This window comes from Protomyctophum parallelum (assembly GCF_964188405.1).
Source record: "Protomyctophum parallelum genome assembly, chromosome: 14".
Lineage (NCBI taxonomy): Eukaryota > Metazoa > Chordata > Actinopteri > Myctophiformes > Myctophidae > Protomyctophum > Protomyctophum parallelum.
In genome coordinates, this window is record NC_139709.1 from 14,256,508 (window position 1) to 14,272,941 (window position 16,434).

At 42.8% G+C, this 16,434-nt stretch overlaps 2 protein-coding genes across 5 annotated transcripts in view; both read right to left on the reverse strand.

Moving 5' to 3' along the window:
* kdm4ab (lysine (K)-specific demethylase 4A-b) overlaps nucleotides 1-6,790 on the reverse strand; it is a 44,010-nt gene extending 37,220 nt beyond the window's left edge. For all 3 annotated transcript variants that reach the window (XR_014570286.1, XM_083782381.1, XM_083782380.1), the window contains exons 1-7: nucleotides 6,563-6,790; nucleotides 2,995-3,154; nucleotides 1,695-1,870; nucleotides 1,398-1,512; nucleotides 1,016-1,209; nucleotides 773-822; nucleotides 579-682 (exon numbers count right to left, since the gene is read on the reverse strand). Coding sequence is in view for 2 of the 3 variants with exons in the window: in XM_083782381.1 (XP_083638507.1) it covers nucleotides 579-682; nucleotides 773-822; nucleotides 1,016-1,209; nucleotides 1,398-1,512; nucleotides 1,695-1,870; nucleotides 2,995-3,129 (774 nt within the window). In the remaining variant the exon portion in view is untranslated. The remainder of the gene's footprint in view (nucleotides 1-578; nucleotides 683-772; nucleotides 823-1,015; nucleotides 1,210-1,397; nucleotides 1,513-1,694; nucleotides 1,871-2,994; nucleotides 3,155-6,562) is intronic.
* A 1,346-nt stretch (nucleotides 6,791-8,136) lies between these two features.
* On the reverse strand, nucleotides 8,137-14,667 carry abhd8a (abhydrolase domain containing 8a). Of its 2 annotated transcripts, none has more exons than XM_083781699.1 (5): nucleotides 14,567-14,667; nucleotides 13,084-13,961; nucleotides 12,365-12,535; nucleotides 11,596-11,812; nucleotides 8,137-10,233 (listed from the first exon to the last, which is right to left on the reverse strand). In XM_083781699.1, exons 2-5 carry the CDS (start codon nucleotides 13,950-13,952, stop codon nucleotides 10,021-10,023), a joined length of 1,470 nt encoding a protein of 489 aa, XP_083637825.1. In that variant the 5' UTR covers nucleotides 13,953-13,961; nucleotides 14,567-14,667; the 3' UTR covers nucleotides 8,137-10,020. The 2 variants fall into 2 exon arrangements, with proteins under 2 accessions (XP_083637825.1, XP_083637826.1); XM_083781700.1 differs by having other exon boundaries at nucleotides 14,571-14,626.
* Nucleotides 14,668-16,434: the final 1,767 nt, after the last annotated feature.

Here is a 16,434-nt window from a genome sequence, read left to right on the forward strand (position 1 = left end):
CACAGTTATACCGTAGCGCCACCATGACACAGAGAAGCACACATTTCAAGATGTACGACAGCTGCAGGCTGCCAAGTGTCTTGTCATTATACTGTTCAATGGTTCGCAGACCACAGGTGTTTGTTTTCCCTCAAGTTTGCCTTGGCAATGTTCACCAGAATCCACAAAAACAACTTGAATCATGTCCGTCGCTGATCAGTCACACCAACAAAGACTGCACATGACATGTTCAATAAATGAGCTATCCCAGCAACACCATAGTGAATCTGATTTTTTTTTCCTCCTATGCCCAGCTTGTGTCTTTGTGTGAATCATAGCGATGATTTGATTGGCTGATCACCCCATAGCGACGATTTGATTGGCTGAGCAAAGCACGTATTGTGAATAAAACGTGAAGACCGAAAAGTGAGGACAGAAAAAGGGAGGAAGCAAATTGTGATTGGCCAGAATGAGATGTACGATGATGAGAGCACCACTCACTTCACAAGGGTGTGATTTTCTTTCTTGCATGCATACAGTATATGCAACAGTTAACAGTCAATCAAGTGCAAATATTAAGAGCTAATAAATCGACGTACCTTCTCAAAGGGAATGCCATATTTCTTCAGTATAGAGGGCGAGATGAGGGTCATCTTGTGTCTGAGAAATGCTTCACAGTTTTGGGCACTGCCAGGAAAGAACCCTAGAAGCATTGAGAGAGGGTATCCCTGTTGAGTTCTCAAAAGTACATACAAAAAAAAAAGATATTTTTATTTATGGTTTTAAATCATACCCTGTGCCAGACGCTCCATTCTCTTCCCATGCTCTGGAGGAACACAGTACCTGCAGAGAATCCCCAACAACATTGCTCAGTCACTCGTAGCGTAATAGGCATATAGTTACCTTTTTATCTGAAATTACCCAAGTAGACACGCCCTTTGATTTCCATTAGCATTGCTACAAATGCTTTCAGTCTACAGTGGATTGATATCTTTGTTATATGGGAGACCTAATGCGGAGAGAGAGGAGTATTTACCAGGACTTGGGTTCCCCAAAGTGCAAGTAGTTGATGCTGTACAGGTCCATGTCTTCAGTGTGCCAGGCAAAGGTGGTCTTCCACATGCCAAAGTACAAGTAGGGTGTGTTCACTCCCTCGATGGTGATGCCACTGTCGTGTTCCACAGTGTCCAGGATGGTGTTCAGGCGAGAAATGTTCCACTCTTTCACATCCTGCAGGAGATTTGTAGGACCAATTATACATAAATAAAACGAGAACGATGATACCAAATCACCATGGATATAATCATGGCTATTGTTGGCTCATATGTGAAGGCAAAATTAAAATGAGGGTTATGAACTCAAAACCCAAACAAATACTGACTGCCATGTACAGTTTCCACAACAATGAAACAACTTACAGCGCCGTAGAGGCTTCCATTGACATCAGCGCCATAGATGGGAGGGTTAAAGGTCACATTCTTCCAATACTTCCTTTCCAGTTCCTCAAAGTTAGCACAACGTGGGCTGCAAAATCTTCAAAAACAATAAAACCAACTTTAGTGAATAACTATTGATGAATAAAGCTCACCCGTACCCATTATTACAATAACAATATTATAATAATGCTACTATCAACCTCCAGCAGGATACAACCCTGATGAATCAACAACAAATGCAATGCTATATACAGTTCTACGATATCTGGTACTGCTCACTTGTCACTGTTGGCCATCTTGCGGAACTCACTGACAGCCATGGGTTTCTTCTGGATGTTATACTGCGTGAACAGACCAGACTGGCCAGTCACCACCTGCTGAATGGGTGCTGGGATTACCAGGTCATCTATGTCATTATAGTTGTGCCTGGGCTTCCATTCCTTTGGTGGGACAATCTTTTGGAATACAGAATTGCACAGTGATGGGCATGTGAATATTATTGGTAATGGTAACAAAAAGATACGTACAGGAAAAAGGAAGGAGGTCTGCACGCTGTTCAGCAGTTAGTTTAGGTAGTTTTATTTAACCCATTCTGGGTGGTGTTTTAAGCATTTTGTTATACTTTAGCTATTGAAAAATAGCAGATCTACAAGCTCATACACGGCACTGAGTGCCAGTGCCGCGCTGCGAGCTTGTAGGTCTGCTATTATTTTTTTTATCGCAAAAATGTGGTGCAAATCTTTGAAGATATATTCTTTCAGAGCGAACATTTTTAACTCAAATCTTTGCTTCCGAGGAGTCCCTGGAACAACATATTTTCAGATGGGGGTCGGCGGCCAATTCAATATATTTTTGGGGGTCCTTGACATGAAAATGTGGTTTTTCAGGAAACTGTCAGGATTTAGAAGATTTTTTTTTTAATTTCGATGTCAGGACTAAATGGGTTAAGGGAGTAGGACTAGGATGACAACATTTTCGACCCCAAACGGGTCCCGTTTGTGGTCGAAACTACCTCTGGGAGCTGCTAAACAGTACGTGGACTGCCTTTTTCATGCGATTATTAGTGACAGTCATGTCAGTGACATGCCAGCTGGCCCAATAGTGATTAGAAATAAGTCAAAAACTACACTGTAAAATAAACAATTGAAGTCTGTTACAAACCGCCATACTCCAGTAATTCCAACAGTTATTGTAGACATAATGTTGCAATATATATATATATATATCTTTTTTTTAATATATATTTTTTTTATCCCACGATTTTGTAACCCATTTTTCACGCCTGTGTCAATCATCTAATCATGTGATCCTGGGCTCTACACACCCTCCGCCAACCTGGGGAGAGCAACGGACTTAACTCATGCTTCCTTCATGCTCGAGTGTCCAAGTTGCTCCTTTACACCTGACAGGGGGGAGTTTCCCTGGTTGGACGTAGCGCGTGGAAGGAACACGTTATTCCAACCAGTTCCTTTCCCCTCCATCAGGCGCCCCGGCTGGCCAGGGGGAGGCATGTGGCAATATTTCAAAGAATTACTCAAAGCTGAAGCAGGTAGATACACCATGTTGACTCCATGCTCACTTTGGCCAGGCCTGCTTTGTGCGCTCCCTGCGACTCCATGTAGGCGATGTATCGACTGAAGTCCTGGAACTCCTCAACAGTGGGACGAAATGTCATGATGGCCTTGGGGTTCAGGGAGACTGAATCCGAAGCCATTGCAAATCCCAGCCAGTGGCAACCCCTAAAAGATCAACAAAAGAAGCCCAGCAGCCCCGCAAAAATCGATGTTATTTCTTATGTGATATGTATAGTTCAACAATTTATTATTACAGACCCAGCTAACCTCTCCCAACTCTCAAGGGCAACAACCACTTGTCACGATGATGATGCCAGTCATATATTTTGTGATATTTACTATAAATGGACCAAGTCTCTGTCTGTCTTTGTGTGTACTGTTGTAATCCACGTAACTCGGAAAAAATATTTTTGTTCTGCTTTCAGTGAGGAAAAGTCATTTCTAGCGTTTCTTCTAACCACATGATGCAATCATGCGCTACTGAGCCGTTTGTTCTTCCTGCTGACAAAAGGTGGGTGTGTTGTTGTCAATTTACAAGTCCACAAGCTAGCTGCAGCATGCATCCATGACGTGTTGAGCAGTTGTATATCGGCAAACAACAATCGTTCGGTAAACAACAACCTCATGAGGAGGAAGTGCACCGCAAACAAGTTACGGGCGCGGACAGAAAACAGCATGTTTTGTGCTTGTGCAAAGAAGATCCTCCTGGCTTGTTTCGGAAAGGATCAACGTATGTGAAAGTGCCTTAACAATGTGAATTAAGTCAAAACAGCGCAACGCTTTCATTGACAAGCACAATGCATGCGCGACAATCAGAGGAGTGGCGAAAATGCAGACTAAAGTGTCACATTAAGAAATCACTCTCTCTGAGTCTCTACCTCCCTCTCTCTCTCTCTTCATATCTCTCCCTCTTCCCTCGCTCTTTCCCTCCCCACCGCCTCTCTCTCCCCGCCGTCTCTCTCTCGCCACGTAGTTGTGGCGTTTACTGTTTACCGTCCCCGATGTATGTCGTCTCTCTCCTGCCTCCTCTTTAACAGATGTCGCCCAAATCAAACCTGATTTAGCTGATTTATAAACTATTAGTTTTAATTTGTAGGCAGTAATTAGTAAAGTAAAGTGTGACTGAATGTCACTGGAAGATATTCATGATTCTCTGTTGTGTTTGTCAGCCACTGACTGAAGCCAGCTGTAGGCAGATGTTTAAGTATAGGCCTATAGTTAATTTGAGTATTTTGCCTTTTTTCCTGACTTATTGCACTTATTACATTGTTGCACTGTTACTATTCACATTTGGTGAATGAAGCCTGATTCTTGATTTGGAATCAAGTATGTCCACTTGTCCAGAGAGCCTTATTATATCCAAAGAGCCTGAACCCATTAAGTAGGAAACATATATGTTTGTTTCCAAAATTGTAATTTATAGGTACTGTATGTTATCATTTGTACCAATCCAGGAGACTGTGATATGTATGGCTCATTCATTTCAGTAGTATTGGCCTCTTGGTTATCTCATACCTCTTGGTTCATGTTCTCATCACAGTTTGTGAATAAAAGCCTCATTTTGTAACTTAATTTCATTATTATGACAATAATTTTGTTCAATGAGGTTTGGCCTTTCCTAGATGGAAATGTAGTCTGTTTTCTGTGCGTTTCCTCAATATTTAGACTACTCATGACATGAGTCATAGTGTGTTAGAAAATCACGGACAAAATAAATCCAATATAGGACCAACATTATTTGGGCTTGCGGCCCTTGGACTTTTGGTATTTCGCTGAGTGGCCCCTGAGACATCCTAAGTTGAGTAGCCCTGATATATATAGGAATAAAGGTATATTTGGGCATGTCTGACACAGAACTCTGCATAGTCTAGACTCCATATTTGGGCATGCCTGACAAAGAAGAAAGGGACACAGACATATCTGGGTGGGGCATTCATTTCCACCGCTGTAGAGGCTCCAACGGGCACCGCTCTAGTTTTCTATTAATTATTAATTAATACTCAAATAAGTATGGCCAGTCACAGTTTTGAGATGAGCAACAATACATTGCAATAAAGTGATTCATGCATTGCTCATACGCCGGGACAACGCTCCACACGTCCCAAACTCTTCTCCCTTCTGGCTCCAAAACTGTGGAATGCACTTCCCATTGCAGTCAGAACTGCAGCATCACTCCCAATCTTCCGCCGTAGCCTGAAAACCCACCTTTTCAGACTCCATCATGGCCCATAGCACTTACCCTAACCCCTTAGATAGCATTTCTGTTGGCTTAGATAGCATTTGACACAGACTTATAGCATGTTATGTAGACAGCACTATAATTGTATTGTATATAGTCATAGCACGCCATAGTACATATGTATAGCATAGTAGTGAATATGTATAGTTTATTATGTATAGTGTATGTATAGTTTCATCATATAGATATTCCACTGTTACCTTCTTAGCTTACGCATGTTTCATGATAAATGCTTTTATGTGATGTATTCCCATGCTTTTTGTTCTTGCTTAAATGTAAGTCGCTCTGGATTAAGAGCGTCTGCTAAATGCCTAAATTGTAAATTGTTGCTGCCTTTAGACAGACTGCACGTAAAAGTGGAAGCACTTTTCCCATTACATCTAAAAAGGCCAGCCCACACCAATGCAACTCCTTGCAACATGCAACTACTTGCAAACATTATGCTCAAGTTAGTTGCAAGAGTTGCATTACTATGGAATGGCCTTAACACACACATGGCGCCCCATGTGTATTAAGGCCATTCCATAGTAAAACATGGTCTACCATTTTTGGCTAAATACTCAAAAATTACGCATATAAAATAAAACAATGTACCTAACTACCTAGGATTGTCCCCTCCTCTACATACGTACGCCTTCTCTGATTGGCCAGGCGCAGCGTCTCTTTAACTCGGCCCGAGTAGTCAGCTAGCATCAAATACTTGGCTACCATGCTAACGTTAACTCACGTCTAGCTTGCTTTGCTTGCCTATTATGTGTCCCACTCTCTCAGTCGTGCAATATGAAGTGTACGGCCATCATACAGTATGCCATTATAAGAATGAGGCTGTCAGCTCGGTTTATTTCGCATGAAACGTCCGCGAAACGAGCTCACGTTAGCTAGCAAATGAATGGCCGGGGGGTGCACGATGGACACCGACTATTACCTGAAAACGTACAGTATCTAATCTACAGCCCCATATCAAATATTAACACATGAACACCGACCGCTTGGTTAAAATGTCAACATGGGTGAAACTTTCGCAAATGTCCCTAATACGCTAATTAAATGAGTGGCAAAATACATTGTAGTTATAAATACGCACACTGCACCGTGATGGCTATATGTTGTCATTTTAAAATACGGTAAGTGAATTGTTGTAGACATGCAGTCCCGCGGTAAATAGATTCGTCCCGCATCCTCGTTTAGCTAACGGCAACTATACTCTTGCACCTTAGCAGAAGCTCAGTTAGCTGGGCTTAGGGGCTAACGTTCTGCTGATGATGGACGGTGGTGTATTTATGTAGCCAAGGCAGCCCCAACCAACGGCCCAAAACAAGTGCGAACATCCTTACCAACTCTGTGCCAACTGGGTTCAGGCTACGGTGTGATCAGCACTCACTCACGGACGGTGGTTCATCGATGATCGAAGACAACGTGGATAAAATATGATCCAACTGACGTGACGATTATTAAACGTTGGCTGGACCAATTCACTCAGTCCGCCGCCAGTGGTGAACCAACGCGAGCTCCCTGTCCTCCATTACTTCTTGTTGTACACATGCGCACGCGGCACGCACATCCTCCCCAGTGTTGTTTACAACCAACACACACACATGGGGATGGGACACGGAACCATGAAGATGGGCGTATGTTGTTCTTATCAGGTTCTTGTGTACCGCTGTTGTACATGGCTGCATTACTTTAATGGCACTAGGCACTAATAAGCTTTAAGCTTCTGCCTATGCCTTTTCGATCACCTAAAAAGAAAAAGTAAACTGTTTTTGTGTAATGTCTCCCTCTGAATAAACTATTCATTCATTCATCATCAGGATCATGTTGATTATTCTGGCGCTGTGGTACTACCAGTGACTACTGTCTGTCTGTGTCCTCCATTACATTTTATTACCACACTTTTGTGTCCTGTTCTTTTGCCGTTTCCGGCAGCATAACTACTAACTAGTGAAAAGTAGTTGAAGGACCGCCTCCTACAAAATAAATAAATAAAAATAAAAATGCTTGACAGGCATGTGAATTAACCAACCACGGACCTCCTTAGAAGACCAACACCATGGACAGCCCCGCCAATCAGAGGCTTAGGATTTTCCCCTCCACTAGCCTCGGTCCCAGGCGGTTGTTCTTCTATCTATGGCAAAAAGCCAGATATGACATGCCCGGACCAGTCCAGCTGCAGTCAGTGCCAGTCAGGGGCTTCTCGACCAGTCTGCGAGTTGCTGTTCTGTTGCCTTGCCCCCCCTAGGATGCAAGAGTGACGCTTCTCCTAGGATGACAGGGGAAGAAGGGCACCCATCTTGTATGGGCGAATCACTTGAAAACAAGTAAAACCTTACCAAAGTAACAACTGTGTGAGGTTTGATGCAGATGCACATAACACAAGCCAAGCCTTATTTCTCTGCACTGATCGAGAGTCTATGACTGAGAGGCAAAAGCACACCTCACTAGCTTTGAATTATTGTGATCTTTGTCGTATAATTTTAAGAATATCACATGTATTTTCCATAACTTTATTTGACAACAGTCACAATAATTCAAAGATGCAAATATATATACATACACATACACACACACACACTTGGGTCAAAATATAGGCCTAATAGAGAGAGCTTGTATAATAGGCTACTGTATAGTATGTCTATCTATCTTTGTTAAAAAGCAACCATAAATACATCAACACATATACCGGTCCATACCATAAACAAAGACTAACACACATGAACTGCAAACATTGGTTTTATTTCATGCCAGGAAAGGCACATTCATTTGACAGTTCAATGAAACAGTTTTAGGCTATATAATTTGTCTTATGCATCTACATTCGGGCAGTGCATAATATGTTAGGATTTCCATAACTGCAACAATAACATTAACACATTATCATCCACAAATGATATAGCACATTGGAGCACTGAAAGTTTCTATACGCACAGTTTTAGCAGAGGACGATGTATACTGTATGTGCACCCTGCAGTCTTTTACATTTATGGAGCATTTACACCAAAATGAGACATATTGCATCAGCAGCATTTATTGGTATTTTGTAAAAGTCATATGATTGACGTCTCCTTTTCCGAGACATCATAGACAAGCCAGCTCCTCTTGATTTTGTTAGTTTTTAATAGCCTCAGTTTTCATTGCTCAACATTCGAACTCATGTCTATTTTTGTTCACGTTGCATAAGTCCAGTCATTTTGCATCTTCTGGCAATATTATATAGCATAAATGGTGAGCTTCCTTCGGATGGAGACGTTCTCCTTTGACAGACTCATATTTGAGCTCCTGCTTTAGAAATACCGTTTTAAATCCTCCACCCATTTGCTTATAATTTGCTGCACCAGGAAAACAAAAACAAACAGTACAAGCCATGCTATCAACAGAGATCAAAGACTGTGCTTGATACTTAAAATCTCTCTTATCTCATTGTCTCACTATGAGACACTGACAAAACAACATTCATGAATGAATGTCTTTTTCTTAGATACCAGGTTGAGCTTTCTCTTGTAACACTGTTAGAGATATATAGTTGACTGGAGGGTAGTAGGGGGTATGCTCTTCATATACATTTATCACCTCAAGTTCTAACATCAACTGTTAATAAAACAACATATGGTTTTATCTGCTATGGCAGTTGCTGTTACACACAATCACACATGACACACACACACGCGCGCACACACACACACACACACACACACACACACACATACATATACACAGTATATATATAAATAAAATAGTAAAATGCTTTAGGTTTTTCAGTAGGATATTTTATATTTTCAGTATTATATATTATTATATTATATTAGTGTTAATACTATCATACTGCATAGAGTAGACACAGTTAGTATTATAGGATTTAGAATTTTTAAATGGCCATCTTCTAGTACTTGTGCATAGATGATCCATTGTTACTCTATGACCGAGTTTGATGAGGAACACAGTGTATGGGCACAAATGATGAAGTGAATGGATTATGGTTGAACAGTTGATATTTTATAATCACCTCTGCTTTGGCATAGCAACAAAGACATGTTGGTGCACTGTGGTGAGGATGTTATACATTTAGGCATATTATTTAACTCCTCTCTGTAGCCACTATTAGCCAATATACTGCATATTAAACAATTTCCAATTCCACACTACCATCCAGTCAGTATTTGGCTGTACAATATCATCACCAACTTGTGTAACTACTATTCATACTCTGATCTTCCCCATCAACACGTGCAAAATCTCATTATACGATTCCTCTGTCTGTTGTTGACTACATACTGTAGTACATACAGTCAGTATCCCTGTGCCTTTTCATTGAGAACATGTAAGATGGTAGGTTAGTGCTTATTTCACAAGGGCTATAAGATCTGTAGCACTTTACAGAAGGTATTATCGGATGAAAACAAGGAAACTAACACTATTTTATGTACGTTATGCCTTTTGCACTTTGGTTTGTTCATACAATAATGACAAATGGTCATTGTCCTGTGGACCTCCCATTACTTTGTGAGTTTACAAACACCACACAATGGAGCACAGATACCATGTCAAAAAGAGAAGCAGAAACAAGCAGTCTCCGTTTTTGTAACTGGTCCCCTCCTCTTCACATTTTTTCTGGTAAGTTTCTCCCTGCTTCTTTATTATAGTCCCCTCTTAATCTCGAAACACCAGCAGCTGCACACATCCTGGAGATGTGGCCTCATCTATAGCCCTCAGCCCGGAAACAAGCCTTAAGAACTGACGTGCTAAAAGGCAGGCCCTCTAATTGACCCCAAGCATGAAGCAAGTAACTCCTTACAGGTTATTTGTCCAAGGACTTGTGTACTCTCAGCGTCTGGTTAGTGCCATTGAGATTAGGGTTCTTCTCCGTGTCTATCTTGGCACTGTCCTTTTTGGACATGTCAGGCTCCCATAAGAAGAATTCATGCAGCAGGGTATTGACCATGTCCGGGCACTCCATCATGACCATGTGGCTTCCCTCCTCGATCACTTTCAGGAAGGCAAACAGGAGAATCTACAAAAAACAAAATAAACAAAAGTAATGTTTGCATGATAACACAATCCTTAGGATCAAAATTACATTATGTTTATGTGACATGCAATCTTAAACTGAACATGTTCGCAGACATGAGCATCGCGCCTGTCACAGACATGCGCAGAGCAAGTTCAGTCAGGAGACTCAGTGCAGTCGCTGCCGGCCGTTAATTGGGACGCCTCAGGATCACGTTCTCATTCACATGATTCACTTCATCCAATCCAACACACTCATTCCATTTCCATACCGGCAATTTAAACTGGAAGTTTGCACTTTGCACTGCTCAATCTGCTTGCTTGCTGCTGCACACTGATACTGCTGCGCTGCTGTCTGCTTTAACTTTTGCTGCTCACCCTCCTCGATTTTGCCGTTTAGGTATGGGGGATTCAGAGTCCCTATATGATTGGGACTGATGCGCTTGATCTCAGTGCCTAAAAAGCAGATCCAATTCATCGCTAAACCATAATAAATATATTGCTAATTTTATATTCAATAAATATATATTACATGGATAAAATAAAAGTCTTTAAAAGTTAAATAAAAGTAGATTTTGTATCAATATTGCATTTGATAAGTTTTGGATCTGTTCTGGATCCATCGTGTCAGTGGTTCACAAACTTTGTTAGACCGTACGTGACCCAAACGAGAAATTAGGTGGTTACCCGGGACCCAAGCTAGCCAATCTACAAGCCCACAACGCGTCGTTTCGCGCCATGTTATGAGCTTGTTGATCGGCTATTTTCACTACTTCTTTGTTTTCTAATTCATGGAAATTCTTAGATTTTTCCTTTATTTCTTCCTGAACTTGCTGAAAAACATTATTGCATTTTGTTTTCAATTAATGAATGTTGTTTTGAAAACGTTTTGAAATAATATTTATTAAAAACGAAATGTAGGCCAAATCAGGATGACTCCTACTTACTTAAGATTTTACTTGTAGCAAGCAAAAAAGCTATTACAAGAAACTGGTTACAAAATAATTGTCCTACTGCTGACCTATTTATCAACATTGTGAAACAACTGCATCTCCTAGAACAGATGACCTATTCTTTAAGACTGCAAAAGGTGCTGGGTGACAGAAGATGGGAGAAATGGATAGAGTATTTAGCTGGGGGGGGCGGATATGGAGTGAATATTGGCTGTGTCTTTCCAGTTGTCAATGAATGTAAGGATTCCAAAATTCTGTAATATGTATCGTTGTTGCTTGTTGCTGTACTTCCCATGACCTCTTCTGTTTTATTCTGTTTTTTTTTTGTTTTTTTTAAAGAACGAAATGTAGGAAACAATAAAATAAAAGGGACCCATACAAATGTGTCTGTTTGGGGAAAACGTGTGGTATACCTCAGCCATGCGCTGGTCCTCGTCCATGGGAACAAACTTGTCGCACATGCCGTGCACCAGCAGGATGGGCGCGGTGAGCTCAGCGTGGTACACCTCGTCCCCCTCGGGCCAGTACTGCCCGCTCATCATGGCGCGTAACACAAACGGCGACACGTTGAAGGCGTTGCCCTGCTTTAGCAGCTGCTTCTCTTTGGCACCTTGACGGGCAAAACCAGCTCTGTAGACATTGTAGAGAGAGAGAGGGTTTGTATGCATTTTAGATGTCAAATTAACCCATTTAGACCATGAGGACGATTCTACAAAATGTCTTCTAAATCCTGACAGTTTTCTGAAAAACACATGTTCATGTTCAAGGACCCCCAAACATTATATGTCATTGGCCACCGACCCCCATTTCAAAATAATATGTTGTTCCAGGGACCCCCAGAAGCAAAGACTCGAGATAAAAATGTTCGCTCTGAAAGACTATATATTCGAAATGTGCGCTACATTTTCACGATTTTTCCAAAATAGCAGAGTGCCGTGCGACGAGCTTGTAGATCTGCTATTTTTCAATAGCTAAAGTATAACATAATGCTTTAAAACACCAAAAAGGGGTCCCCGCCCCAAAATGAGTTAAACACTTAGGTAATGCCAATATGAAGTGTATTCTGCACCTCTAACTAAACAATGTCGTTTTGTTAGGCTTATGTGTGTCGAGGGAAGTTACTTTGTTTCCGTTTCTAGATATCTTAATGTTTTTAATAACAGTCCAGTCCTCAGGTCTTACTTCAGGAAGCTCCAGGCCAGACAGGGGGACAGACAGTGAAGAACACACGAAGGTAGCTGGAAGATAGAGCAGAGACTGGGCTCCAGGGCTGTGGGACCGCCTCCATTGATCATCACCACCTTGTGGACCAGCTCAGGATACTCATGGGCCAGGAAGGTGCAGAATGACACACTGCACGGGAGACATAGGATGGGAATGGTTGCAACAGACCTGTAGATTCTACAAATGCCTTCTAAAATCCTAACAGTTTCGTTGTCAGTGGTGCTCAACCTTTTCCATGTCAAGGACCCCCAGATTTTTCTGTATTTGGCCGCTGACCCCCCATCTGAAAATATGTTGTTCCAGTGACCCCCCCCCCCCCCGAAGCAAAGATTTGAGTTAAAAACGTCGGCTCTGAAAGAATATATTAAAAGACTTGTGCCATACAAAAATAGCAGACCTACAAGCTCGTAGCGCGGCACTAGGTCTGCTATTTTTCAATAGCTAAAGTATAACACAATGCTTAAAACACCAAAAGGGGTTCCCGCCCAGAATGTGTTGACATTCGGGATAGGAAGAATCCCAATTAAATTAAATGTTATTGTGTTTTTAAGGTTTTGGGAGCAAATCTATCATGAGCCATTATTGACCGATTATAGTGAACTAGCACAGAAATGCTTCACTTTGCAACAGTGATAAATCAATTGCAAGAGATTGCTAGAGACTACACAAAGACTCACCCGTACGAGTGACCGATGAGGATGTTGCGCTTGCGCGCATATCTGGTGAAGATGGCGCGCAGGTCCTCCGCCAGCGCGTAGAATGTGTACGCCGCGGCGATCTGCGGCCCGGTGCTGGCGCCATGTCCCGCCAGGTCCGGCGCGATGACCTCGTAGCCCAGGCGGGAGAAGAAGTCCAGCTGGCTGCCCCAGATGTCCAGGGAGCCGCCCACCCCGTGCACGAAGAACAGCGCCACGTCCGAGTGCGTGCCCTTGCAGCTGGTGATCTCCCGCGTGGAGTCGATGAGCACGGTGCGCTTCGGCTTGCGGCGGCGGCGGCGGGGGGGCGGCGCGGGCGCGGGCGGCTTCTGCTCCCCCCCGCCGCCGCCGCCGGAGGAGGAGGGCGGAGGAGGAACGGCGGGAAGCGGTGCGGGCTTAGGGACGTCCGGAGACGACGCCAGCTCCCGGTAGTCGGCCAGCTCCACCTCCACGGTGCTGCAGGGCTCCAGGTCTCCGTCCTGGCCCTGCAGGATCTCGGCGTGCAGCACGTCGCCCAGGTTGTCGATCACCAGCTGGCCGTTGCGGTAGACGGTGATCTTCCTCTTGCAGTGCACGCTGCTGCTGCGTCCGCCGCCGCCGGTGCGCTTGTCGTCGCCGTCGTTGGAATCCTCGGGGCGGCCGTCGTCGCCGATCTCCTTCCCCGACACTGGGTCTTCCGTCACTACGGGCGGACGCTCTGGGATGATGTGACGCACGCGCAGGACTCGCCCGGGCTTGACTTCGACGAACTCGAAGCCATCGGAGGGTTCAGAGGAGTCCAGGGGCAAGACCAGGCTGGCGGCCTTCCCGGTTAAGCAGCACAGGATACCCTCAGCGATGCTGGTCAGCATGGTGCTCACCTGCAATGACAAAGAAAGAGGCACAGGCAATGAGGGAAATCTGCAAATGCAAACTGCAAGGATACAGAAACACAGACATGTCTTGTCATCATCACCAAACGGTATTCTCATCCCCACCCCCCGCCCTAAAACATGATCATCAGGTACTATGATTATACTAGGAGGCAGACTTTTCTGTACAGTGTATACAGAAAGTGATAAAATTATGTTTTTATGTGGTTACAGTACTACCCACCAGTTCATTAAGTATACCTGGTTTTCACCGCATCACCAGCCACCTGAAACTTAAGCCTCGCCCCCAGCACAGCTGTGTTGTATGATAATGGTGGAGGGCTTAGGGTTATGATGTCACTAGAGTAGTGCATTTCGTTTGGTCCTTTTTCCACAGAGAAGACATATTTCAATATTACCGGTCTATTAGAGTAATGTTAACTCCATAGACACATACAAAACACCTGGGGGTCTATTAGAGTAATGTTAACTCCATAAACGCATACAAAACAGAAAGAGGTACAAAAACCACGGCACTCCATCTTTAACAAAGATAGACCCATTCCTACTCCATGTCAAACAACAGAGTCATCTCCTTTCACTCACAGTGTAACTCACCTTAAAGCATTCAGATATCCAAAGTCAACCCATAGAGTAGACAACAATAACACAATAACCTTTCATTGGCGTCCGACCGTCTGAGTCTATTCTCATTACTGATACAATCTATAAATAGACATCTCTTTCCAGCATGGCTAGTTTCTTTGTGTATAAATAGACTCAGTCACCGTGACACATGCCATGGTTCATTCCAGTATGCTGTATACTGTATATACACAACATTACACTGTAAAGCGTAAAGTAGCAATATATCGTTTTACAAAGCTCCGTGAAGACTACTGTTACTGTTACTGAATTTGTGTCCAGTCATGGCTCAGGCAGGGTTTGGCACTTGGGCAAATAGTTTCATATATCTCTCTATACACTGATTATCACAGAGAAACAGAACAGGAAGTGTCACACCTACATTTGGAGGCATAACTTGTTTTTTTGCAAAATAGACAAACTTCAGTATAGAAGACAGATGCTATAACACCACACACCAATATACCGCACAGTACCTAATAGCTAATACCTAGAATATGTACGTAAATACAAATATATGAAAGATTTGATGTTTTGGTCTCACTGGAAGCTTTCAGTGATCCCCTCCTCCCAAATCATATCCTCCTTTAACCCCCAAATGTATCCCTAATCCAAAGAAAATAAGTGGAAGAAGAAAAATTGTTAATACCTCACTGCATCCTGCTAGTGATCTCTAACGGTTTCGTTCGGGTTGTTAATTACAATATCCACCCAGGATAAATGCTCCCCAGGCAAATTGTTAAAGGTTTGTTAAGGGAAATGACAAATGAGATGCAGAAGGAGAGATGCACAGTCAAATTCAGTGAACGATATTGTTATACAGATCGAGAGATGTAGTCAGGGAATATTATCAGAATAAATGTCAAATCTGGGAATACATTTCTTACCAAGACATTTCTTCACCAATGTGTTTGTAAAGGTGTCTAATAACATATCCCACATTGGTTTCTATTCAACCACCCTAGTTGGGGTACATCAACAACCATTATAAGGCAAAATGTGAAAATGTGATGAAGTCAGCACATTTAGGCACATTTGGGCAAGTGGCTATGGCCAAACTAGGGGGTCTATGGCCAAACTAGGGGTCAAACTAGGGGGTTTTCATGATTATGAATCTATTCCAGTCCAAATGTGCTGACCTCAGCACACAGCTATGGTCGTTTTAGCCCAAGGAGTGTTTTTGTGCAAAACTAATGCTTGGAATGGGTTCAGAATCATGAAAACCCCTAGCTCTGGTCCATAGCCTTCTACTGCTTCGATTCTGCCCTGCAGTAAGGCTATGGGACTATCAGTTTTAAATCTCAAATCGAAATCAGACCAGCCTCTCCTCTTTTGTGGAAATCTCACAAACGTTTGACCTACTCACCAATACCAAGATGGGTTGTGTCAGTAGAAAGACTACTTTCCTTAGTGGACGCACTCGTCCACACGTATAAACAGTACTTTTTGGATAAAAAGGGATTTTGTTTCCACCGGGAAAAAAATACTTTTAGTTACTCCGCTGCGCCCTCTACCGATATTGCCCAGAGAACTGCCTCATAGAGAATATTTTTCTCCGGTGAAATAAAATCCCTTTCTGGCCAAAAAGTACCGTTTGCACGTGTGGTGGGGGGCTCAGAGTGCAGGGAAGTAGTCTTTCTATTGACACAACCCATCAATAAGGTCATTGCATCTGCATCATCACTATCCTGTTTCAAGTTGTAATCAACATGGAGAGAAAACCAGAAGCATGTCATGCCAGTTCCCAAACTTTTTCATGTCAAGGACCCCTAAATTGACACTAATTAGCCCGCAGACCCCTATTTGAAAAGTGTATAAAATAAAATAATGTCAGGGA

What these genes read in the sequence shown, in the direction of transcription:
- abhd8a (XM_083781699.1), bottom strand. Translation starts at nt 13,952, where the DNA reads ATGCTGACCAGCATCGCTGAGGGTATCCTGTGCTGCTTAACCGGGAAG. An exon ending in CTCATCGGTCACTCGTACGG is followed by an intron (nt 12,536 to 13,083) that starts GTGAGTCTTTGT and finishes TCTCCCGTGCAG; the next exon opens with TGTGTCATTCTGCACCTTCC. An exon ending in CTGGCCTGGAGCTTCCTGAA is followed by an intron (nt 11,813 to 12,364) that starts GTAAGACCTGAG and finishes CAATGTCTACAG; the next exon opens with AGCTGGTTTTGCCCGTCAAG.